This window comes from Lactuca saligna, chromosome 2 (assembly GCF_052625555.1).
Source record: "Lactuca saligna cultivar CGN05327 chromosome 2, ASM5262555v1, whole genome shotgun sequence".
NCBI lineage: Eukaryota > Viridiplantae > Streptophyta > Magnoliopsida > Asterales > Asteraceae > Lactuca > Lactuca saligna.
Window position 1 is genome coordinate 1,992,666 of NC_136418.1, and position 17,817 is coordinate 2,010,482.

The 17,817-nt window shown below is 37.1% G+C and overlaps 2 protein-coding genes across 3 annotated transcripts; one reads left to right on the top strand and one right to left on the bottom strand.

Annotated features, from left to right (window-relative positions):
* The first annotated feature begins 695 nt into the window (after nucleotides 1-695).
* LOC145030577 (protein DETOXIFICATION 27-like) lies at nucleotides 696-4,758 on the top strand. Of its 2 annotated transcripts, none has more exons than XR_013676633.1 (9): nucleotides 696-1,298; nucleotides 1,386-1,927; nucleotides 2,016-2,102; nucleotides 2,937-2,993; nucleotides 3,316-3,554; nucleotides 3,753-3,871; nucleotides 4,146-4,235; nucleotides 4,317-4,444; nucleotides 4,542-4,758. XR_013676633.1 is itself a non-coding variant. In XM_078978947.1 (9 exons), exons 1-8 carry the CDS (start codon nucleotides 807-809, stop codon nucleotides 4,362-4,364), a joined length of 1,674 nt encoding a protein of 557 aa, XP_078835073.1. In that variant the 5' UTR covers nucleotides 697-806; the 3' UTR covers nucleotides 4,365-4,400; nucleotides 4,542-4,758. The 2 variants fall into 2 exon arrangements, 1 of the variants encoding a protein (XP_078835073.1); XM_078978947.1 differs by having other exon boundaries at nucleotides 697-1,298; nucleotides 4,317-4,400.
* A 928-nt stretch (nucleotides 4,759-5,686) lies between these two features.
* On the bottom strand, nucleotides 5,687-9,488 carry MCD1 (multiple chloroplast division site 1). Its single transcript, XM_078978949.1, has 5 exons — nucleotides 9,285-9,488; nucleotides 8,720-8,962; nucleotides 8,438-8,604; nucleotides 7,397-7,784; nucleotides 5,687-6,057 (listed from the first exon to the last, which is right to left on the bottom strand). Exons 1-5 carry the CDS (start codon nucleotides 9,327-9,329, stop codon nucleotides 5,872-5,874), a joined length of 1,029 nt encoding a protein of 342 aa, XP_078835075.1. The 5' UTR covers nucleotides 9,330-9,488; the 3' UTR covers nucleotides 5,687-5,871.
* Between the last annotated feature and the right edge of the window lie 8,329 nt (nucleotides 9,489-17,817).

The window sequence follows — 17,817 nt, forward strand, 5'->3', positions numbered from 1 at the left end:
AAACACATAAAGACGCGATATCATTTCATTGGTACAAAGAATCCAGTTGTTATGTTTACGAAAGTAGTACCAACTGATAAGTTAGAGTTGTGCATGGTTTCAACTGGGCTTTTAGGAACTTGAAGATGAGGCGGGGACGAGAGAGAGAGAGAGAGAGAGAGAGAGAGAGGGTGTTACAGAGGATACGGACTTGCTTGGCAGCTGAATGATCAAGCCTCCAAGTGGGAGATTGTTAGATCTGAAGATTTATCATCAGATCTGGAATTTTAAAAACTGTAAATATTTTGTACTTTTTTTGTGTTTTTTTCAGTCAGGCTTGGCCTTTTAGGTTTAGGTCAGATTTTCTCGTTTATATATTTACAAACGGCCATATCTGTAACATTATAGTTGAAAAGCGTGTGTAGAATAAAATCTCTCTCTGAGTCGACAGTGGACGTAGCTCATCGCAAGATAGTGTGAACCACTTAAATCTTTGTGTTTTGTGTACTTTGATTTCATTTATGATCTCTCTTATTTCTCAAATCTGTTTTCATTTATTGTTTTCTTCTATACCTAACAACTAATAGCGTCACCATTAAAGACGTTGCCACTAAAACTCAACTGTCACTTTTGGTTTATTATCTTATAAAAGAAACAATGTGCAGAAAACAACGAATATATGGACGTACTTCTTCACCCCATTTAAGTGTTTAACTCGTCACCCATACAACACCAAATGGAATAAAAAAACAACATATGCGCACTTTGCTATTTCGATCGAAACCGCAACTCGAATCTCTCAACAGCATGTTGACAATATCTGGAGGATGCCTTTTTTACTAAAAGAGGGATATGATTCAAATGCCCTAGTCCACCACTCGAACTCCTATAAGGCTATAACTACGCATATCTCGCTGCCTCGAACACAGATTCTCTTTCTTTCTACACTTTTAGAGAAGGAATCACAGGAATACATCAGAAAAGGAGAAAATTATAAATCGAGAAAGATGGCAGCCGGCAATGGCACCGGCGATCGCATCAAGCCACCAACACTGGTACCCTTGTTGGAAACTTCACCACCAAACATCGACTTGGATTCGAAAACCCCTGACCAGGACCTCGAACTCTCGTTCCAACAACGGTTCTTCATCGAATCCAAAAAGCTATGGCACATAGTCGGCCCCACCATCTTCAGCCGTATATCCGCCTACACCATGCTGGTCATCACCCAAGCCTTCGCCGGCCATCTTGGCGATCTGGAGCTCGCCGCCGTCTCCATTGCCACCAATGTTATCGTCGGCTTTGACATCGGCCTCTTGGTATGTACACAACTTATTATAACCCAGCAAACAAGTTCAGTTGATTTCTCTGATTCTAAATATGTTTTCATTTGGTTTAATTTCCAGTTGGGTATGGCAAGTGCTTTAGAGACTTTATGTGGCCAAGCATATGGAGCCAAAAACTATCGAATGTTGGGAGTGTATCTACAACGCTCATGGATCGTACTTTTCATATGTTGTATACTCCTTCTCCCCTTATACATCTTCGCTTCACCGGTGCTGAAACTCATGGGACAACCGTACGACATATCTGAGCTCTCCGGTAGGATGTGCATGAGTTTGATACCACTCCATTTCAGCCTTTGCTTTCAGTTCACACTACAAAGGTTTCTTCAGTGTCAGCTTAAGACGCATGTCATTGCATATGTATCAATGGGGACACTGGTGCTTCATTCGGTGTTGAGTTGGCTGGTTGTGTATAGATTTCAGCTGGGGTTGTTTTGGACGGTGGTTATGCTTAATTTCTCGTGGTGGCTGATTGTTTTGGGGATGTTCTGTTACTCTGTGTTCGGTGGTTGCCCGGAAACTTGGGGTGGGTTTTCCATGGAAGCGTTTAATGGATTATGGTCGTTTTTCAAACTCTCCGCTGCTTCCGGCGTCATGTTGTGGTAATCAATTAACATATGTTTTTCTGTTGATCATGCTATAAAGACTTCATATTTATTTCATACGAATGTCTTTTTTTGGAAATTGCAGTTTGGAAAACTGGTACTACAGGATTTTGATCGTGATTACAGGCAACTTGGAGGACGCAAAGATTGCTGTGGATGCTTTGTCAATATGGTAATAATATAATATAATAATCTGATACTATATAATTGTTGTGGTCCACATTTCTTTATTCATGTTTTTACATGTGGTTGTCTGTTTTTGTTCTTGGTATTAATTATATATTTCTGAATATTATTTTCTTATGTTAAAATACAAAAACAGAATTGGCATCTTGCCTTTTGCGATACAAACTGCTTGCGAGTTGGGAGAATCAAGATATTACAATTTTTGTCATTGGCCACCAATTGCATAATACCGTTGCCTTTGCTTAATTATATTTTTTTTTTATCTTTAAAGTGTTTCTTTTTGGAAAAATATAAAATATATTAATAAATAAATTGACACAGAAAAACCGTTAGTTGAAGATATAATATATATTCCGAGTCATTTCTAAAGGAACCACACAATAATGTTACCGCTTTATTCGAAGGAATTAAAAGTACGGTCAAATTTAATTAATTGTATAATTTATGATGCGAATAACGTTAAATAATAGTTTTGGAGTTCTAGTTTTAAAAGCAATAATGTTGTCCCATTAATATATTTTGTAAGAAAATATATTATATTTTCAGCTAATGGGTACGTTAATAGTTAATTAACAGAAATACGTAAAATTAAAAAAATAATTAAAAAAAAAAAAGTTGTAAATTAAGCTAGCTATCTAAGTGTGCTTGTATGTGTGCGTATAATTGTGTGCATGCGCTTCAATATAAAAACGGATAATAGATGTATGTATTAATGAGAATCTTGTAAATATTGAACAATACTAAAGTTTTAATTATTACTACCTATTTTGATCATGACCAATATATAATATCTATATGCGTTTTTTTTTTTTTTCTGTAGCATGTCTATCAATGGTTTGGAACTCATGATCCCTCTTGGATTCTTTGCTGGAACAGGGTAGGTTTCTTAATATATATATATTGATTCAAAACATATATTCTCTTTGCAGAAAAACGAATTTGAAAGGGAAACTTTCTCCTAAAAAGATCTTCTAACAAAAGGAACCTGCCCATCTGTTAACAAGCAAATAGAAGACCCAACTTTCTTCTCTGGGATGAAATATAATTAATAAATCCCGGAGTTTATTGAATCGATTCCTTCACAAATCACAAATATATATATCCAGGAAAAACCAAATTTGTGTAATTTGAAAAGGAACTTTAAAGATTAAATATTCTTGAGATGTAATACTTAATTAATTTGTGATCACGTGATTCAGAGTAAGGGTTGCAAACGAGTTAGGAGCAGGAAACGGGAAAGGTGCTAGATTTGCCACCATAGTTTCCGTTACAACATCTGCAGTGATTGGTGTCTTCTTCTGGATCTTGATCATGTTATTCCACAATGAGCTTGCATTAATATTCACCACCAGTGAACCTGTGTTGCATGCCGTAAGTAAACTTTCAGTCCTATTGGCCTTCACCATTCTCCTCAATAGCATTCAACCCGTTCTTTCAGGTGAACCCATCCTCGTTTTGAATCTATATTACTTGAGAACCAATATACATTCATTGAAAGTATTAATGGAGATAATATGTTTCCAATATTAATTATCTCCAATAGATATATATATATATATATATATATATATATATATATATATATATATATATATATATATATATATATACTCAATCCATTTGATCTGATATATAGGTGTTGCGGTTGGTTCCGGATGGCAGGCATATGTAGCATACATAAACTTAGGTTGCTACTACTTGATAGGTGTCCCCATGGGAGTTGCCATGGGGTGGTTTTTCCATCTTGGCGTCATGGTATGTACACATTTAACATTTTCTTTTATTTAGGTTATCTTTATTACATTTGACTATATTGGACAAACTTTTTTTTTTTGGCTATTTTCAATAATGATGATGAGAAGGGCATCATGTCTTGATCATCATAAAGAGATCAAGAGCGAGTTTAGGACAGAAAATTGCAATTTTTGTTTCGTTGGCATTGGTTTAATTGCATGATAATCTAATGTATGTCGAATATTGTCTATCTTTTCTTTGTGTTTATGAAAGATTTAAGAAGTGTATTGCTTAGGGTATTTGGGCTGGAATGATCTTTGGAGGGACTGCTGTTCAAACAGTCATATTGGCTATCATTACAAGTCGTTGTGATTGGGAAAAAGAGGTAAGCTACACCTAACTTTGTTAAAAATATTCAAAATCAATACTTCTAGATCAGATTAAGTATGTGTTACAAAACTTTCAGGAACAAAGAGCAAGAATGCATTTGAAGAAATGGGCAGTTGCTAATTGACCATGCATGAAAAGTTCTTATCCCTCTTAAAATTTGGTACTATTGGTCTCTTTCTTCATTACATTTGCTTTTGAGGAAATGTAATTAACTAATCCATATGAAATTTTGCTCACATCCCAAAAGCTGTTTGGTTGTTTGGTTTTATCATTTTCTTTCATCTGTTTGTGATGATACCAGATTCTGGTGCGGAGAATGGTTTGATTGTGCTGTTGAAGAATTATGGAAATAAATATTACAGAATTGAAGTAATCAAACAAAAACCAAGAGAAATGCCAGAGAATTCAATGCTACAAATTTTATGACCCAATTGTAATTTTCTTATGTATTTGTCAAAAATAATTCTTCCATTTACACTACTACAGAACCAATAAGAGAATACTGTTGAAATTGGTAATATGCATTATAAGACTAAGAAATTCTCAAAAAAAAAAAAAAAAAAGGTAGGGTGAAGTTTTGTGGGTGAGCCGCCATTGTTGAGTACGATTATGCAGCTAGGGTAGATCCATCAGGCTCCATCAACCATAAATTTACAACGTAAACAGTCCCTTTAAATATCTTTAAGAGTATTCATGCATTATCATATATCCTCTTTAGCATATACTAATCACATAATAATCATATGATGCAAAAGAAAGTTCACTTATTGCAATGTTTAAGCGTAGTAATTAACTAACAAAGACAACATGGTTGTATGGAGGACTTTCTTTGTTTTGATGACAACACGTAAACAGGGGAATAACAGCGGAAAACAATGAAAGGAAAAAGTGCTATATTGCACTGTCAAATTTCAAACTAGCTTTTTAATTGTCTACTTATATTGGAAGGAAAGCATTAAAAAACGAAGCAAACTTTTGAGTTTATCTCTACCAAAAAAACAGGGAAAAAGATAAAGACAAAAAATAAAATTAAGACAATTCCAACTCATTGAAACTTCTGGATTACTCCAACCAACATTATAAAAACGAGCATTAAATATTATTATAGAAATATAGGAAATTACATTTGGATGATAAAAGAATGTTGTTGGAGTGGTAAAAACCTGCCAATGAAAAAAAATAAAACATACGATTGCCATAGTGGTGAGTCAGGAGTCCTGGAAACCAGGTTATCAATCACAAAAGAAGGATATTTGTGCCAAAGTGAGCTATATAGTTATTTTACATAGAACTGAGTGACCAAAATTGCAACCCGATTCTTTTATGGACCAAAACTGAAAAAATTAGTTAAACCATTGGACCAAAAATGTAATGTTATCAAAGGTACTCATTTTCTTATGCCAAAGGTCTTCACCATTCATATAGTTATAAATTGATACAACTATCTCACAGTCATCAACCCTACTATCAAAAAAAAAATCCACCATTTTCAACATATGATTTTGACAAGTCAGTATAGTCAAATCAACAAATCCAAAACAGCTCAAAAAACTATACACCTGTTAATATAAAAGGAAAACAAAACATATTGATGTAAGGACATGACAACATTGTACAAAGATGAGTTTTTTTCATTGTGTCTGTTTCTCTTCAGACGCCGAGTTGGGTTGACTTTCTGGTCGCAAACCTGTTTGACCATTTGCAGAGTTGTGTTCCCCCTGCTGCTGCTGATCATCTATTTTGATATTGGAATTAAATGGTCTCTCAAAATTTCTAGCAGTTCCCGGATCAATTACCAAATTGTTGAACTTTTGATCCTGCAAATACATAATATTTATACATCAAACGATAATTACCAAATTGTGTATTATTTATGTCACTTTGATACACGACATGTCATAACACTTTCTTTATATAGCGAAAACTAAACTCTAAAGATTCTATAATTAAATTTCGTATAAATTTATTCAACCATAAAGTAACAATTTAGAGTATGCTGTATGCATTATCTTAAAAACAATTTAGTTAAATGCATGAAATAACAATGTACTTTCACATACTTATGTATTACTACCTCCATTCCATATTTATTGTCCACTTTTGACTTTTGAAGTCTTTAATCTTCAACTTTGACCTTAAATATTTTTGTTTTATGATAAATAATACTTGATGCAAAATATATGAATGGATTGTGCTTTAAATGTCTTTTCATTGTTATAAGTTTCATCAAGTAATTTATTTTACAAATAAAAATATTTAAGCTCAAACCTGAAGAATAAAGACTTCAAAAGTCAAAAATAGACAATAAATATGGAACAGAGGGAGTATAAGTTGTAACATCCTACTTTCAATTTTCCATTTCTTTCTTCTACAGCATTGTAATTTTAATTTTATTTTTTTATGAAGGCATTGTACTTTGAAAAGCTACTCAATTAAAGCATTCTGCTTTCAATTTTTTTTCTTATTATAGCAACAAAACTTGTTTTGTATCTTTTTGAAAATACAGTGTGATAGTAAGAAGAAATGAACAAAGGATGCTACAATTCTATTTCTTGCATTTAACCCTGCACTATAATAATAATTATAATAAAAATAGGATCAAATGTGTATTTATGCAACAGATTTTCATCTTTATCCCAATTTATCAGGAACATGTTTCTTTATAGAGTAAATTACATGAATGGTCCCTATGGTTTTAGGTTCCCTATCTTACCTAAAAACTATTTTTCCCTTGATTTTTTAATTTATTTAAATAAACACACTCACAACCCCACCACCCTCACCTTACCTTACCTACCCCACCATTTTTCCCTATTTAAATAATAGTCTTTTTAGATAAGACAGGGACCAAACGCATAATAAAAACAAACAGTAGGGACTTTCCGAGTTTAAAAAAAAAAAATAAGTTAGGGACCAAACGTGCAAATTACCCCAAACCATAGGGACCATTCGTGTAATTTACTCTAAAATAAAATAAAACATTTGTTCCACAAATTGGTAAAAAGGGTAAAACATTGTTGCATAGATTGGTAAAAAAAAAAAAAAAGGGAACCTTTTTGGGTGAGACAAAAAGCTGCAATTTTTGTCTCATTGACATAAGGTCAAACATAGTACAACCTGTTGTATCTATCATGTTAAAGGTAAAGAATCACTTACACCTTGCAAAGCTTCAAGTTTTTTCTGCAAGGCCTCATGTTCAGCCTGAATACGAAATGGGACCCCATGTTTTTGATAAACATTATTTTGAGCCAAATCTTCAGTAATGTCACTAATAGTTGTTGCAAATGGATGATTTGCTGGAATCCATCTAACCGTATCCGGGTCCACGTCAGCAGGCACCGGGTCCCCTTCTTTAAGGAATATTGTTGGCCTTTTCCATTGATACGCCCTTGACCTCCTTTTTTGATGTATGTTTTGTTCTTCTCGTGTCAAAGTCACAGGGGCTAAACGGTAAACTTTTCCACACATTTCAACTGACGAATTGTTCTTGCTAATTTTTACTAACGGGTTGTTAAATGGATCGTCATACATGGGTGTCTTTGATCTGTAAAAACACACACAGGATTCGTTAATGTCAGTAAATAGCTATCTACTTTTTTTATTTTGTCCATCAATGAAGGTGCTGACATGGCATCCACATGTACACTGTTATGCATCCACTATATAAAAAGGAGACGTGAAAGACCAGAATCCAGGCTTGTTAGTTTAATAAAACAAAAATACAGTTAGCTTGATAATACCTACAATCTCAAAAAATGAGATCATTTATTAATGTAATGAATTTTTTACCATAAAATAGTACAAAAATGATTTCTTTATTAATTGTACAACGAGCTAGGATGTACAAAAAAACGTATGTTGCTATTAGGTGACCTTATCCCATATGTACATGCTAAGCTTCATATTACAGTTGAAATAACAATAAATAATAAATACTCTTGTTTCAAGAAAATTGCAGAAATTCCATCTATGGACTCTCAAGAAACTCGCAACATTCGATCATTTGGCAAGTTTTCAGATCATCAATTACTTATCATCCATTTGAAGTATCACAAACAACTATTGCTTTGCTAATGTTCTTAAACCACAAAATTTCACTATCTTTAGGTACTAAAGGGTATATTGGACATTTTGTAATGTATTATAGACAAGTTTATAGCAAATAATGGAAAATGACGAAAGGGGTTGGAGTCATACATGCCTCTTCTATCAGAATTTAGTTGGCCACGTCTGACAAGATCAGCAACTGATCCCTGGCGTTGGTACTTTGGCTTTCTTGCCACATAAGCTCTCACTGCAACAATCAATACAGTTGCTGCTATACAAAACCCCAATGCAAATTTGGAATGAGGAGACCTTTTTATCTGTAAAAAAAAGTGAAAGAGAATAACTGATTATCAAATAGTAGAGGAAGATAGCTTAAGTTCAATAACATTAGTTTAATATAGTTAAAAATGTGATTAGATTTGAAGAACATACCGAAAAAATAATGGGAGGGAGGGATACGATTGTTTCTTGTAGTCTTGAAACTTGGTTTTGTAGGACCCACATGGCATTGCTTTTTGTTTTGCTGATGATTGTTTCATCTTTGATTTGATTATCTTCATTGGATGAGGCTTTAAGAAAGAAATCTTTACGTTTGTTCTTCCCTTTCAAAATTCGGTACCTTTTGGTGAACCCTAGTTGTGGTCTAACTTCAAATGCATATGTTGAAACTTGATGCTTCAAGAACACAATAATTGGAAGAATTAAAAATGGAGTTTACATTGTTCAATAATTTGCTTGTATTGAAGGAGGAAAAAAAAAAAAAAAAAAAAAAGCAGAGTCCAAAATGAAGAATATCCAGTCCATACGCAATTGCCCAAATGATGATACTCAAATTTTACACAAATATAAACAAAAAAGCAGCCTAATAGCATGAAACATCGACTCACTTATCGATATCGAAAGAACCCACATGAGAATAAGCTCGTTCGTTAACTTATTCACGAAAATCGACAATGCCCACATAGAACAAGATTGAATTTTTGTAGAATATACATACCGGAATCGAAGTAGGATGCAATTGCAGAGTCCAAAATGAAGCCATTTCAGTCACTAAAGTATAATCCCATGGTGGAAATAGAATCTAGGGTTTCAAGGTTTGAAAAAATCGATTTAGGGTAAATATTCAAGGATACCTATTCAGTAATTTTGTTTGTATTGTGAAGTGTCGACTATTGAAAGTCGATGAGGTATGTTGGCTGCAATGAGAACCGCAATTCATGAAATTTTACAAGGACTCCGACATTATAAAAATTGAATAAATATAATATTCAGTAGGGTAAATAGCACAAAATGCTAAAAGTCATAAAAAGTGTTGGGTTGAAAGCAAAACCCAAAAGTTATTTTTAAAAAGTGTTTGGGTTGTATTTCTTGATTTTTAAGTATAATTTAGCTTTAAATGCTAAAAGTCACAAAAAATCGCACTTTCATGATTTTTAAAAACCAACATTTTTTTACAACCCGAAATTTTCAATCTTGTACAGTCAAACACTTCATTAAAAATCAAACTCATTCCTGCTATCATCTAGCACAATTTGGAGTCTGTTTGAGCGTTTTGAGCGTTGTACACTTAAAGGATAAGTGTCGGGGCTTATATGCTTGAGAAATAGCACAAAGAACAGACCTGGAACACCCTAACCAAGAGTTCACGGCCACCACTATGGAGTTTACGACCGTAAACTCCCCTTATATGGTCAAGTTCTGGCAATTTGTTCATTCCTCCCTTTCCTTTGGCTGAAATCCTCTCAACTATCATCCCGATCTTCGTCCCCGATCTTCAAATATCGTAAGTTTCTTGTCCTAACTAGTTGAAATCTTACATAAACTAGTGATCTTACATGATTTCATCCGTGAAATCATTCTATTTGTGTAGATCTTATAGTTCCACCAAGAACACATACTAGTGTTCTTGGCCAAAACCGACCATTCAAGCTCCAAGATCGTAAGTACTCTTGTTCTAACTCGTTGTACACTAGGTTTAACATGTTTAGAGCCTAGAAATCATAAGGAAACACATGATCCAAGGAGTTTACGGCCAAGGCATGTTCTTGGGCCGTAAACCCCTTTAAGTGGTGCAAATGGCACCCTAGTCCCCCTATTGGCCTTAGACACTAACCTAGATCACCTCCTTGATGTATTAAGGACCTTAAACACCAAGTTTTGAGGGTTGAATGAGAGTTTACGGCCAAGGATCCCCTCAAGGCCGTAAACTCCCTTAAGTGGTGCAAATTTGACCTAATCACCTTACCAAGCCTTGGATCTTAGTCTAGATTTACACTACATTGAACTAGGGACTTCAATCAACGAATTGGTACTTCATACCATGAGTTTACGGCCGTAAACTCATGGAGAAGTGGTCCCATTCCGTAAACACATATAAGGACCATTCTTGGACCTTAAACCCACCTAGCCTCTTGTTTAAGCCTTGGAACACTTAACCACTTAAGACATAATAGCCTTAAGCCTCATTTAGAGACCTATTTGAGAGTTTACGGCCATGAGTAAACTCCCCTGGGCCGTAAACTCCAACAAGTATGGTCTATGGACCATAAACTCACTTACAACGCCTTACACTCCTTTATTGCAACCCAATAACCTCCTAACACTTTGACCAAAGTGTTTTCCACGTCTTAGAATGTTTATACTTGTCTAATTAGTGTTTAAATCACTTATTATATATACATATGTCTTTATATGTTATTAGGATCATTGTGTGTGATTAAAGTCTTCACTTGACACCGAACACTTGTCCGACACTTCCATCCGACCCACTCACTGCAGGTGAGTTCATACCCCTTAATTAACCTTTTAAATGTTTTTAAATGTTTATAAATGCTTTATAGGGGGGATACAAGTTGAATCATGCTAGTTATTATATCAATCACATGTGATTAATAACTAGCATACAAATGGATTTACTATACTTTTAGCTGTTTTACCAAACAGATTACTTCAAATGACTGTCTCAAATGTTTTTACATGTTAAAACTTTTTATCAAACTGATTTACATATTGTATGTTTCCTTTCAAACTCTGTTACAATTGTGTTTCAAACAAAGGTTTTCCTTATACTTAAAACTGTCTTATCAAACAAATTACTTTCAAATCGTTTTATAAACTGACATCAAGTCATCACTTCTTAGTTATTTAACTTTTAAAAGGTTTTACAAACTTCTTTTATACTTTTATATTGTCAAATGCATGCCTAGATATGTATAGTTATATAACTCATGTTTAAAGGACTTATGACGGCTACCTCGCTTTATTTCCTTTTCCTCGTTCGGATATGGTTATAGGGCATCGGTTACCCGTCCGAATGTTGTCTAAATATTAGTTATATATCATATATACATATATAGACATAAAAGTTCCAATAGTCAGTTCAGTACCTTTGGGTAGCAAAGGTATACTTTCGGTTATACACGTACATTACTAGTAACTATAATAGGTATAGTTAGGAGATACTACTTACAATTCCAAGTACAAGGAATCACACAAGAGTCAGTTCATTCATGAGTCTATACTAATACATTACATACTATATGAATATATACACTTACATGAATACGTACATAGCTACGCTTACATGGATACGTTTACATAGATACGCTTACATGAATACGCTTACAAGAATATGTTTACATAGATACGCTTACATGAACACGCTTACATTAACATGTTTAATAGATACTATTACATAGAATCTGTTACAAACGTTTCGGGACTTACCATTCCACCCCCAAGGTTGTTAGCTACAGTAGGGAAAATGATCATCGATGGGTGTCTACAGTTGTACTGTTCGGCGAGTTTCCACGCCGTGAATATCCTAGTGCAAAAGGATACATTTTTATTTATTATATTATTTTCCTTCCTTTACTTTGTGACACATTCACATGAACGACGAGGTAGGATATATTTGATATAGATAAACTATTTTCCTTATTACCTTTATATTGTGACTCATACACATAAACGATGAGGTAGACTATAACCTTTTTAATAATAGTTAAAGAAGGGAAAAACCGTCACATTTATAGTGATTCTTACTTACAAAACAGTCGGGTCTTGGTAGAAGACTACTTTCAAAACAGTCGGGTCTTGGTAGAAGACTACTTTCAAAACAGTCGGGTCTTGATAGAAGACTACTTTTATACTAGTAGGAAATATGAGATTTTCTAGGGTCTTCAAAACGTTTACAATTACTTACAAACATTTTCATGCTTATACAAACTTTTCTCAAAACATGGACAAGTCTTTACTTTACAGTTTTACAAATCAAAGACACATAAATACTTATGAATTCACCAACTTTATTGCTGATACTCGCTTTCAAAATAACTTGTATTCTCAGGTCGCAAATAGACAGGTACGACGACCAGGTTTTGTGAAGATGGAGCAGTCAAGCCTCGTCTTTTATTTTTGAACATTTATTATGTTGTTATGATATGAAAGAACACACATGTATTTAAAATTATACTATTAATGCAATGGATGATGTTGTTGCTTGTTTACTACTTTGCATTGTTGTGATACATTACATGACGTCCTCCACCCCAGAACGTTTCCGCCGTTCTCGGTTTTGGGGTGTGACAGATTGGTATCAGAGCATTGTTTATAGTGAATTGAGTATATCAACCCACAAAAGATATACTAACTATAAATACAATGGGATTAAAAATACTTTGACCAAGAGTTTATACTTTTAAATAATAAAATATTTAACTAAGTATATGTGCCTACATTCATACTAAAATCCGTGTCACATTGACAAGAACAAAAGTATTACGATGTTGAATATCACAGGTAAGCTCGGGGATGTATGGTCAGTCTTAGGAATGGCATAGCCTGATCAACTATGATGGTCCGAGGAGTGATTAGCACATGCCCAAGAATGGTTGTGATCTGTCAACAAGTCTAAAAACTTACCAACACTACCACAATGAGAACATTATAACATAACCTAAGTCTAAAATACTATAGGAGTAGTTTGTGTTACTATAATTACTTACTTGAGAACTTAAAAGGATCTTCATTACTAAGTTGATAGTTGCTAAGTGGATACACTAAGGTTATATGTAACTAGGATGTCATAGACTTAGAATCTGTGAGATTTTTCTTTACCCCAGTTCCTTGTGAATTTGGAGTTAAGGTCAATTATTCGAAGGCCTATCCTGTTTTGATTACATATAACTGGTATGCACTTTACAAATAGTGATGTAACTAATGAATATTATCTAATAATTATCTAGATAGTTCGTCTAATAAATATTTCCTTACCCCAATTCTCGCGTAGATAACATGGCTGGACTCCATCCCCACGGCAACCCGTACCTTCCGAACGAAGGCAATGTGTAACATCCCAAAAATCAGGTATACCTTATTAACCTTCAATTTTGAGCAAGGGGCAAATTTGGCCCTTGTTAAGGAAATACATGTTTGGCGAGTACGCGGGGCGTATTGGGGTGTACGCTCAACGTACTCGTCCGCATCTTGAGCGGGAAGGGTCGCCAGGTACGTGGGGCGTACCCGGCCCAGAAGTGAAACCCTAATATGTTGAGCCTCCCTATTTAAGCAACCTTAAGGCCCTTTTGTTGGCCACATTTTCCAAAGATTTACCATTTCAAAACCCTAAATCTCGTTCATATAGCAAGGGAGTGTCTAGGAGGGCTTAGTATTGTGTTCTTGGCCATTTGGAGCAAAGTGATAGCCTTGGAGGAGGAAGAGTTAGAGCTCAAGCTTTTGGATCCGAGCTTAGCAGTGAAAGAAGCTTCATTTTGAGGTAAAAAGCTTCAAGATTTGCATCTTTTCTATTCATGTTTTGTAGAGAGAAGTTTTAGGGTTTTTGGTCCCCAAGTTCATAACTTTTTGAGTGGTTGAGCTCTTAGAAGCCGAGATCTGTCCCATACTAGCTCATTTAGTGTTGTTATGTGATAAAAATCCAGTCTTGGTTGTTAAAGGTTGTTCATGCATGAGATATGGACCTTTTAAGGATGGAAATAGAGTGTTTTGGGTGTTTGTGACTTCCATAGCCATGCAAAGGCTTAAGGTCACCAACTTTATGGATTAAGTCGTGTTAGAGAAGTTAGATCTGGATTTTGGATGCAAGTCTTAACAGATTAAGACCTGAATGAAGAAGAGGAGAAAGTTGGGGGTTACGCTGGGCGTAATCCCAGTACGCGCGGCGTAAGGGGCCGCATACCCCGATTCTGTGAAGCCACCGGATATGCTTAGCGTACAGATCTAGTACGCGCCGCGTACCCCAGGTGGTTGGCTTTTGTTGAATTTTAGGGTTTGGTCAACTTTAAAGTATTTGAGCCTTGAGAGGGGTAAAATGGTCATTTACCCTCCTAAGAGTGCTAAGATAAGGAATGGTATAGCCTTGGGAAATGTGTTAATGCCGAGTGTTTATTTCGTATGATTAGGCGGAGGCTAGATCCTATTTCACGGAGTCCGAGATTTCCAAGTTACCGAGTTACACGAGGTGAGTCTTCTCACTATATGTTACCTAGAGTGGTATTTATATGTTGACCGGAGGGTCCTATGTGATATGTATGAGATTATGTGTTACGAATGAGTTGTGTGCTATCTGATATATGTATGTTATATGATGGTACAGACCGTACTGGAGGGTCCAACGATTTAGACCGGGCCAGAGGGCCCAACGAGCTATGACCGGATCAGAGGGCCCAACGAGCTACGGGACTGGAGAGTCCCACTGAGACATATCAACCGGAGGGTCGTACAGTAGCCTCAAGTGGCGTATGTGTTGTATGTGGTATTTTGGGGAACTCACTAAGCATTTATGCTTACAGTTGTTGTGTTATGTGTTTCAGGTACTAGCGAGGATCGTGGAAAGGCGCCGACGTGACCCATACACATAGAGAGGAGATTTGATTTGTGATCTTGGGATATGTTTTGATTTGATAACTACTGTAGAATACTTTTTGAGAATATTATATATATATATATATATATATATATATATATATATATATATATATATATATTTGGTTGTTGAAAAATGAAAATTTTGTTTTGAAAATCTCATCGTTACAAGTTGGTATCGGAGCCTTGGTTTGAGGGACTCGGATGCACCTTCGAGCATATCTGAACTCAAACTGAGGATTTGAGAAATTTTCAACAAATAAAAACTGATTTTTCTAAAAAGAGCAATAGGTTTTGAAACAACCAGAGCGGAGCAGTGTGTACGGTCAGCCAGCGCCCGAACGGTGAATCCCCAAAATACCCTTACATTATGTGTTCTGAGATATGATATGTTATGTTATGCATGCTAGAGTAGGCTAGGTATTCATATTAGGACTAGAGTGGCCTGATTTGTGATGCCTTGGCCTAGGAAATTACTGATGCTATGAGATGCCTTGAGAGTGAGTAGGTAGCAGTTAGGAGCTCATGAGAGGTCTATCGGAGGGTAGCCAATGCATAGAGATAGTAGAGTACTTGCGATCTGGGATCCCAGGAGAAGGACTTGGGGTGAACGCTGATGCGGTGTGGTCGGTAGTATAGGGCCCGTACTACTGAAGACACCGGATCGGTGAGCAGTCCAAGTAAGAATCCTTAGGATATTGGAGAACAAGTGGGTTGCGTTATCGAGTGCGAGTATGCTTGATCGAGTCTCTGATATTTTTATGCTGCATTTCAGAGACATCATGGTTGGGACACGACACACACCTGGGAGCAGCGGTGTAGGCGACGAGGAGATCTGTCGATTGATTCATGAGGAGGTGGCTGTTGCCATCCGGGCTGAGATTCCAGAGATGTTCGGGGAAATCAAGACCACATTGATTGAGACCTTTGACGAGTGATATGAAACAGTGACTGAGGTTGCGGCTGCTACAGCTACTGCTGCTGTTGCTACTGCTAGACCTCAGGGAGGTGACTCGTTGTTGTTTCGGGAGTTCAGCAACACAAAGCCACCAGAGTTCGATGGGACATAGGACCCGATTGCTGCGATGAGATGGATCTCTGACATCGAGGGATGTTTCTACATGTGTTCTTGTCTGGAGCACTTGAGAGTACGGTTCGCTCTGAACCAGCTCTGCTTGGGAGCGAAGGATTGGTGGAAGTTTGTGACGGTGAGCTTCAGTCTAGCATAGATTTCTGAGGTGACTTGGGAGAGGTTCACTGCCATGTTCAGAGATGAGTATGTTCCCCCGGTGGAGAGGGAACGGTTGATTCAGGAGTTCTTGACCCTCAAGCAGGGTACTGATTATTTGTTACCAAGAAGTTTCATGAAAGGGTAATGTTTTGCCCTGAGCAGGTGTCTACCGAGCAAGCTCGCATCTGAGTGTTCTGATGAGAGATATTCAGGAGTTCGTGGAGAACTTAACTTACTGGACATTTTCCGAGCTCCAGGAAAATGCCTGGAAGAGGGAGATAGAGTTGGAGACTCAGGCCAAGGAGGAGGCGAAGTCTTTGGGGAAAGATCGATGGCCGGTACAGTCTCAGCCGGCAGCCAAGCGGGCCAGGCCCGCTGATTCGAGATCTGGGAGCGCGAAGGGCTGCACTTGTGGGAAGTGCGGCAAGAGTCATGAGGGGTCATGTAAAGCGGGAGTATGCTACATGTGCGGAAATGAGGGGCATATCGCGATGGATTGCCCCAAGGGATTTTCTGTTTGCTTCCATTGCAACCAGACCGGCCATCGGAAGGCCGAGTGCCCTCAGCTACATCAGGGATCAGCGTAGGGATCTGCGCCTGCTACTAGGGCTACCGAGGTTCAGCCAGTGGAGGTCGAGGCGCCAAAGGCTCGCGGGAGAGCCTTCCAGTTGATAGCGGAGGAGGTCCGTGCAGCACCCGACGTTGTGGCTGGTATGTATTCTTCTATCTATTTATTTGAGTTTGAGATATTATTCTTATATTATGTTATGCGTAGGTACCTTTCTTGTGAATTATGTACCTGCCTTAGTGCTATTTGACTTGGGAGCGAGTCGATCTTTTGTGTCGTTAGCTTTTAGTCGTCATATCAGTATTTGTCGAGAGGCTTTGAGTTGACCTCAATGAGTTTCTATAGCTAACGAGTGAGCAGTGTATGCCACGGAGGTGATTCGAGGATGTAGACTTGAGATCTTCGATGTGGGGTTCCTGATCGATCTAGTCCCGATTGTGATGGGGGACGTATGTGTGATAGTGGGCATGGATTGGTTGAGCCAATTTGGAGCTATTATAGACTGCGAGCGTCAGTTGGTGACGATCCGAGACCCTGGTAGGGGAGTACTTACGGTGTATGGTGAGGGTACCCGTCCCGAGTCAACATTTTGTTCGGCTGCTAGGGCGAGGCAGAGTTTACAACAGGGCTGTAGGGGATTTGTGGCCTATGTGATGGACACGCGAGTGGCCGCTGGGAGCCCAAGTTCGATTGATGAGGTCCCGATTGTGAGGGAGTTCCATGATGTTTTCCACGAGGAGTTGCCGGGTGTGCCTCCCAAGAGGCAGGTGGAGTTTCGTATCGACTTGGTACTGGGGGCGGCACCTATTGCCAAGGCACCCTATCGCCTTGCGCCGCCCGAGATGCAGA

What these genes read in the sequence shown, in the direction of transcription:
- LOC145030577 (XM_078978947.1), top strand. Translation starts at nt 807, where the DNA reads ATGCCTTTTTTACTAAAAGAGGGATATGATTCAAATGCCCTAGTCCAC. An exon ending in GTGGATGCTTTGTCAATATG is followed by an intron (nt 2,103 to 2,936) that starts GTAATAATATAA and finishes TTTTTTCTGTAG; the next exon opens with CATGTCTATCAATGGTTTGG. An exon ending in TTTTCCATCTTGGCGTCATG is followed by an intron (nt 3,872 to 4,145) that starts GTATGTACACAT and finishes TGTATTGCTTAG; the next exon opens with GGTATTTGGGCTGGAATGAT.
- MCD1 (XM_078978949.1), bottom strand. Translation starts at nt 9,329, where the DNA reads ATGGCTTCATTTTGGACTCTGCAATTGCATCCTACTTCGATTCCG. An exon ending in TCCCTCCCATTATTTTTTCG is followed by an intron (nt 8,605 to 8,719) that starts GTATGTTCTTCA and finishes TTTTTTTTACAG; the next exon opens with ATAAAAAGGTCTCCTCATTC. An exon ending in AATTCTGATAGAAGAGGCAT is followed by an intron (nt 7,785 to 8,437) that starts GTATGACTCCAA and finishes GTGTTTTTACAG; the next exon opens with ATCAAAGACACCCATGTATG.